General features: G+C 35.8%; 1 protein-coding gene across 10 annotated transcripts in view; it reads left to right on the top strand.

Annotated features, from left to right (window-relative positions):
* The window catches only part of FER (FER tyrosine kinase), a 460,890-nt gene extending 452,691 nt beyond the window's left edge, over window positions 1-8,199 (top strand). For all 10 annotated transcript variants that reach the window (XM_073624589.1, XM_073624593.1, XM_073624588.1 and 7 more), the window contains one exon: window positions 684-8,199. In XM_073624589.1, coding sequence (XP_073480690.1) covers window positions 684-826 — 143 coding nt within the window. In that variant the 3' untranslated portion in view covers window positions 827-8,199. The remainder of the gene's footprint in view (window positions 1-683) is intronic.
* Window positions 8,200-8,511: the final 312 nt, after the last annotated feature.

Genomic DNA, 8,511 nt, shown 5'->3' on the forward strand with positions numbered 1-8,511 from the left:
AGACTGCAAAAAGGAGAGTGCAGAGTTGGTCAGGACCACTGGAAAGCAGAAAGAGCCAGAGAGTTAGGGTGGCCTTCATATTGGAAATTGTATATAGTCTTCTTCCCAGAGAAGCACAGAGAGAGATCTGAAAAAATTGCTGTTCACTAGTGATAAGTGATAACCTGTTCATAATCAGCTGGAAAGGCTCTAGTTAAGGGGTAGCAAGCTTGAGAATTGTGAAGAGATTGTGTCAGCACTAGGTTGGTCAATGTGTGGCAGCGTGCAATATGTGTAGGTATACAGACACAAAACAATAAGTAGAGGTTAATTCAGCGCTCTAAATAATTAAATAATTTATTTCATTCAATCTCAAATAAGTGTTGAATTAAAGTGAATATTGACATCCAATATTATAGACAGAAGTGAAGTGGTATTACACTGCATCCACCTTTAGTGGAGGCAAGAAGACCAAGGTGGAGGTTCCCACACAGTTGATTATGTTTGTTTTTATATGAACTTTACTGTTTGTTTATGCTTTAAGGACAATATTTTGGCACCATGTATGCGGTGTATGATCTTCAGTACAGGGGTATCTTGGTTTTCAGAATGCCAAATGCACTGGTTACTGGTGATCCTTTTTTGTAGACAGGTTTTTTCTTGTTTATTTCATTCTTAAAATGCTTTTGCTATGTACTTTTTAGGTTATCGAATGTCCACTCCACAGAAGTGTCCAGAGGAAGTGTTCAAAATAATGCAACGATGCTGGGAGTACAAGCCAGAGAATCGGCCAAAGTTCATTGAGATGCAAAAAGAGCTGGCTGCCATCAAAAAGAAAATAACATAGTATCCAGCCCACTGATGGACTTATTTTGAAACAGTAGTTCTGTTTGCCCAATTTGATAAACCACACTGCATTTACCAAATACTGCAATCAATCTCATGTTTAGCCAAACTGCATGTGCCTTTTTACTAAAATTCATAAAATGCAGACCCCCCCTCTACAGTTGTCCAACACCTTCTTCCTGTCATTAATATTGTGCAGCCTTGAGAAAAAACCCTTTCTGAAATTAACTTGATCTAGTTTTTACATTGGCGAGTCAAGCTGGTAATACATGAAGAGAGACTGGTGTCTGAAAAAAATGTTCTTTTCTTGTTGCCTAAAACTATTCATGTGCTGCCCTTTGCACTGCAAAGTTTCCATGAAGAATGAAAAGGGCAATCTAGTTTATTTGGTACTATTTAACAACTTGCTGTAGTCATGCAAGAGTCACACAGGGAGGTTGATTTACTAAAGACAAATATACTGTGCACTGCAAGTGCACATCAAGTACATTTGCTCTAGATATGAGGGGATGCTCTGCTGATTTCTGTCATCCAACCATGTACAAGTAAAAATGCTGTTTTTTATTTTCCCTGCATGTGATTGGGTATTCGTTGCAAAATTAAGCTTTACCTCATTTACTAAGCTCTGGAGCAAGTGCACAGTATGTTTGTCTTTTTAGTAAATCAACCCCAATCAATTGTCTGGCTGGCTGACGTATATCAAAAAACCTTTGGAGACCTGCATCAAATGCGAAAGGTGTGAAAGACTCCAAATTTTCAGTCCATCCCCAATTACTCTCTGCAACAGGGGTAAATTGATATTGAACGTCACTTCCTAGGATGAGCTTGCCTGATGTGTACCTAATGGTGCATTATGATGTAAATTGAATAGTATGTTCATCTGATTTGTTTTGAAGCATATTACTAAGTTTCTTTGTGGGCAGATGGGGACTTTTTTTTTTTTTTTTTTTTTTTTTTTTAAAGTTAAGCAGATAGGTAAAACTGTATTGAACAAAAAAAGGACACAGTGGGGTTGATTCACTAAAACCTGAGAGTCCAAAAACTGATGCAGCACTGCATATAAACCGGCTTCCAGTTTTTGTTTTTTTTTGCCAACGTGTAATTGAACAAGCTGTAGTTAGACTTTTGCTACTATGCAAAGCTACACCAGATTCTGAGTGCTCCAGTCTTGGTAAATAAACCCCAGTGTGTCATGACTGTTGAGGTTACCATTCATATGGCATTCATCCATTAACTTTGACATAATGAATAGCTAAACAGTAAAGAGAAAACATTTTCATCCAATGTTCACAACAGCTCATCATAAACCGTTTACATCATTTCACCTTTTATGTGCTGCAACATATGCCACTTACACAGCCCTGGAGAAGCTGATGTATTTGACTCCTGAATAGCATTAACCAGACGATTGGATTCAGTAAAGAAAATATTTGAAGCTCTTTTGTTGCTTTTCTTCAGCTCTTATGTCATATCCCCAAAATGCTTTTTTTTTCAATATTTCAAGAGTAAAAGCTTGCTACCTAATCAACATTTTCCACCAATTAGGACTTTTTGAGACAAATGACGAAATCTGATCTTTTAGTGGATCCATTGCTTCCCCATATGTCATTGGTTATTTTATATTTGAACAACTGAAGTATTTGGTTTTAGGATCATTACAGGAGTTTAGCAGAAACATAGTCAATATTTGGCAGCAAAAAATTTGTTGAAGGAGTTTTGGGTTCCCTGGAGTCTCCTCCTTTAGAGCAAATAGTGCTATATTTTATAGGCAAACGTTTGTGTTAGGCATTTACATGATTTCTTTGTGCTGGATGTTTGTTTCTTCCTGTGCAATAGATATGTTAGGGCCATATGTATAATCTGAACTAAGAATTAGAACTTTGGTATAGCATTGCATGTTCTTTAAGAACTGCACTTTTATTTAGATCACATAATGCTGGCATACTGATGAAAACATTTATGGCTTGTTTACACCATGTTCATTGAGCTGCATTTTTCTACAGACTGCCACACATGTAGGATGTAAATCGGGCTTATAAAAAACAATTTTCTTTGTGTCATTTTCATAACGTTCATGTGCGGTAGTGTGTAGAAAAAACTCACCTTAAGGGACATTGAGAATAAGCATATGATACTAGATTTTTAAGATGAATTTGGCCCACGGTGAATCTATGTGGAATCTATGTGTTCACACAATGTTATTCATTGTTTTGGTTGATGTCAGTTTCCTTTGCAACCCTAAAAAAAAAAAACATGTAAAAAGGATCTGAAGGATATAATGTGTGAAATACAGTTTAGTGTTTAGTAGGCTTAAAACAGTTCAGCTATTGTGATTAACATGGCAGTTTGTTTATGGGCAGTTTAAGACAGATGCAGCATTGGACTGATACTCCATCCGCCTATGTAAGTATGACTCTTAAAAAAAAAAAAAAAAAAAAGACTTTAATTTTAATTTCTCCACAATGACAATAAATAAAGGTAATTGAGGGATTCTTTTAAAGTGGTTTATACTACTTGTTCGAAAACATGCAAATATTTCAGTGTGCATGATCTACACACAGGTTCATTTTTTTTTAATGCTTTATAGCAACATGAAAAACATCAAATACAAAATCAGTTCAATAGAATCACCATAGTAAATCCAAAATTGGCAGACAATATGCAACACATATTCAATTTAAAGGGACTTTGCACTTTCATCTAAGAATTTATCTTGTTGCACCTTGAACCTCACCCTAAATGACCCCCTTTCCTACATACTGATTAAGAAGTAGAGTTAGATAAGCACATCATTGCACCCCCCCACTCACCTCACACTGGAGGCTTAGAAATCTGCTACAGAGCAACAGAGTGCTCGATAACATAGCTTTGATGTTATTCCTCAAACAGCAGTAATTCTGTCAGTGTTCCCACAAGAAATGGCCTTTGTAGCATCAGACAGAGGCTGCTGTGTGAGGCAGATTTGGGCAGCTAAGTTAAAAGCATATGTCTAATTAAAACTGCAACCAGGGATGGATCTAAGGCGAATAAAAGTAAAGATAATAAAAATCGATCTCTGTGAACTATTTAACTTATTTATTTATATTTAGCATTAGTTACCATTTGATATGTGAAATCTGAAAATGTTTCCATGGTAATAGTAAAATAATTTGAAGTGGTCCACCAGCCAAAATGGGGGCACTGAGACAGGAAGGCAAGTCAACAGTAAAAGCCTTATAGGTTCAAACCAGTTACTACTCTAACCTTAAAAAAAGCTCAGTTGCTGTTTTTTTTTTAGCACTTGTCAGCTGTAGCATCACATGAAGAGAACAACCTGCAACCGCATGCCGTAGGACCAAAAATCTATATATTTAATTTTTTTGTACTTGTAAATGCTACATCCAGGGACAAAGAAATCCATTCGTAAGCACTGAGCCTTTGTATATTTATGACTGAATTTTTTATTTTTCCTGCAACTTTTTTCCATTTCCAGGCCCATTCCACTGTCAATTTTGGTTTATAGATACTTTTAGCTCATGTGAGACTGTTTTATCACCATTTTTTCTGTCTAAGCATGTTTAGGGACACTACAAATTTTTGGTTCATCTTTGTCTTTTACATTAAAATGGAACTTTACCCATAACTTGATAAAAATAATGTACTTTAGCAAGGAACATACACCCCAGATTAATAATTATGCTACCAAAATTAGTGTGTGCTGTAAATTGCCTCCAGTAGGCTGTCAGCAGATCGACCTCTACAAATTCAGGACAGTGCCTAAAGATAGAGAGCAACTGAGCATGTGCCGAGCAGGGCGAGACGATGCATTACTGTATTTTAAACAGTATAGACACTTATTTTTCGTGTTTTTACATAGCTATACCTGCAAAAGGGGCCAGGCAAGACTTATTCTTCTGACTAAAGTTCCACTTTAATTTGTAGATGTATAGTGTTTTTACATTAACATTGCTAATAATGATTTTCACAAAATTATCCCTAAATCTTGTGAAAGAGGACAGGGGTGCTTAAAAAAATACAAAAAAAAGTTTAAATATTTATTTGGGAAGTTTTAATTTTCTTGACCAGTTTAGTCTATCTGCAGTCAACAGTGAAATGGTAAACAATTTGCATAATCCTCATGGAAAAGACTGTAAACTTTTCTCATGTTGCCAAATGCTTATTATGTTACCCTTTGTATTTATTTTGGAGTGAAGTGGATAATTCTAGCTTACACATTTACTGTACTTGTGTGGAATTAGTAACATATTCACCTTTTATAATGCAATTTTGCATGTAAATACATAATGATCATTTTAACACATTTACTTTGACCGGTAAACCTTTAAGACTTACACATTTGGACATTACACATTTGTTAGTGGAGCATGCATGGGCTGTGAATTGAGGCACTTTATTGTAGTTTGTATTGTTTTGTAAAAACAAAATGTCTATTATACAAAAATATACAAATATCCAGCCAAACTGACATTTCATCTGAAAATGTTGCCCCGTTATAATATGCTACTCTAGATATGCCAGTATCTCAGGTATTGGACATCTGGCATCCAGTGTGTGTGAATATCATAGAAATTGTATTAAATAAAGCCTATGATATTCACAACAATGTATGCAAAGTCCCATTATTTCATGTAAACACAGTAATGTGTTTACATAGGTTTGCATATATGCTGCCTCTCAGCGTTAAAGCCCATCTACCAACAGGCTGCGTATATGCGTATGGCCAGCCAGAAGAGGTTAAACAGGCTGAAAGGTCCTCGTGGACTTTCTTATCGGATATCATGTCTATTGTGCTTTGAAAATTTCTCAACCCAGTATCACAGCATTGATATATGGTACATTCTGCTAACCTACAGCAGCTTTTAAATTACTTCTGCCAATGCTTTTTAAAGCTCTTCCATATATCTATGAATTCTAGGTTTATTGGCTCTCCATGAAGCTTACATTTTCCTAAACCTGAGCTATATGCGTTTAGGCCATCTAATAAAGTTACACACATATACATGCTGATTCTCTTCTAGTTCAAAAGTTTAATGGATTGGAAATGAGCGAAATGGATTGTTCAGGTAAGCTTGGTGAAAGAGGTTCTCAGTTGCTACCCCTGACATTACTAAGATGCTACACATAATGTTCCATGTAAGTAACACTACAGAAAACCACCAAACTAATTCTACTACAGGAGATGATCAAAGATAGTGGGCATGCTACAGGAGTGGTTTGGAGAATGAGGACATTGGTGCAGGAGGAAAAGGCTGAGTTTGTGGTACATGAAATTACTAGAGGTTACTTCAATTACAACTACTTTCCAGATAAAAGCTTCCTATGTTTGTGATCCTGACAACACACAATTTACTGGTACCAAATATGATTTGCAAGCAAGATCAGAGAACTAAATGCATAGAAAAGGAAATGGGACAGCACAGAAGTAGAATGTGTAAAAAAACTAAACCTAATGCCAGCAAACACGATTTTAGCCAGTGGTGGTAAACTTGAAAATGTGGAGAGCCTCAAGCGAGGCCTACAACACTTCCAAAGGGTCACATAATAGCAGCATGTTAGGCAGCCCATTCAAAATCAGCCGGTCATAATTTACCTTCATTTTGGACCTACTGCATTTTTGCGATGCCCCACAATGTACACAGGAGAAAGTGGGACTATGAGCCCCATTGTTGGTGTATGTGGCAATATTAGTAATTCCCAGCATTGGTGTTTGTGGCCACAATAATAACCCCAGCATTATTATTAGTGGCAGTAATAGTAACGTCCTGCTTTGTTGTTGGTGGCCTCAGTAATATCCTCCAGCATTAGTGTCGGATTCAAAAATCCCCCCCCCCCAGTATCCGTGTTTCTGGTTGCAAAAATAACCCCCAGCATTGGTGTCAGTGGATGCAATAATAACTCTGTTCTGTTGTCAGTGGCCACAATGATAACTTCCCACATTTATGTCCGTTCATGCAATAATAACCCCTAGCATTGGTGTCAATGGCAGTAATAATAACTGGTGTCAGTGCCTGAAATATCAAACCCCAGCACTGGTGTCAGTGGCAGAAACTACTAAATCTGCACACCATTGGTGGTTAGTGTAGTACCATTTACCCTCCTTATTTGTGGTTAGTGTCAGTATTATTTAAACCCCCCCCAACACATTGATGGTCAGTGGTAATTTTACTTGGCCCTCTCTCCCCTACATTGGTGGTCAGTGACTGAAAAATGTAATGCCATGGACACTAGTAAGTGCCTGATCACACACTCCCGCACTGCTCTCTTGCCCTGCTTTGTTTTCATACTGGATGATGGGACTCAGAGAGGTGAACTGTGTGTTGGACACCAAGGTTTAAGTCGTTAAATCTAAAAAAAAAAAAAGTTTAAACCATATGGATAAACGCTTAACAAATTTAAGCAACCATGTCAGTATTGTGTGTTTTTAACTGTCACTTGCTGGACATATGAATCTGCGTGAATATGTGGAGAAAATGTTAAATATAGGCATATGAAACTAAAGAATTCTTATTATGTGCACTATAACTGGAAGTATAAACCACATACAATATAGTTCCCAGGATACACTATAGTGAACCTTTGAATAAGCATGTAGGCAGGCACAACACTGGGCACTGTATTCTGAGGTCAGAGAGTTGCACAAGTACCATAGGGTCTCTGTTTTGTCTCCAGGGCACAGTTGGTACATCTCCACAGATTGCTAAATCAGATGTGTTTTGCCATCTGCAGTTAAGGCAGTATTGGATCTAATTTAATGTACAAGCAAATGTCCTCCTCTCAGTTAACTAATATTAACTTTAATAATGACTGTGTTTGTCCTGATTTCATTTTGTCAATGATTTAAAACCCTTAAATATAAATATGGGCTTTCCCATTGCCGATATGTTTAGGTATATCTGTGTAGTGTTTAATAACGCTCAGAACTATCATCTCTAAACTGGCACACACTGTTTCATCATTTTAGTGCAATTTAAATACATTTTTAAACTTTTTTAAACTTTCATTTTAAAAATGTTACATAAATATCTACATTTGATATTAGCAATTGAGTGAAACATTTGTAATTCATCGTCACCAGAACGATTGTCCTAACAATAAAAGCTTTGTTTCTGTATCATATATTTAAGTACTTTTAAAATTTCTACTGCACACTACTAGACTTTTTTTATAAAAAGCACAGCCATGTTGGTATTTTGTATCATTATATATATATGTTCTGTTTATAAAATTTATCTTTTATTGTATTTCTTTTTAGGCAGAGTTATAACTGTTATAATAGTAGAAGATGTAATATAATAAAATTACAGTGAAACCATAAAGTAATAACTATTGGACCAGCAAACGCCAACCAATAAAAGAAAACATATTCTTAAATGATTTTGCTGTGCTGTTTACTATGTTTTTACTACTTGTGACAGTTATGGACTGAACTGTCAACTGCCAATTTTTTTTTTGCTAACATTTTATGATTGAATAATGTATGGATTTTCGATTTTCAACAATATGTTTAGATATAAAAGTAAAATGGATTTATGGATTTATTTGTTTCAGTATTAAACTAAAATTATTGTAAGAACAACAAGATGATAGTTGACATGTTCAACACTGTCTTTTGAAAATCATTTGGTCTGTTCATGAAAAATAAAAATTTTGAGTTAATTTTTTTTTCTGAATGGTGTATCATCTGGT

The sequence above is a fragment of the Aquarana catesbeiana genome, linkage group LG01 (genome assembly GCF_042186555.1).
Source record: "Aquarana catesbeiana isolate 2022-GZ linkage group LG01, ASM4218655v1, whole genome shotgun sequence".
Taxonomy (NCBI): domain Eukaryota; kingdom Metazoa; phylum Chordata; class Amphibia; order Anura; family Ranidae; genus Aquarana; species Aquarana catesbeiana.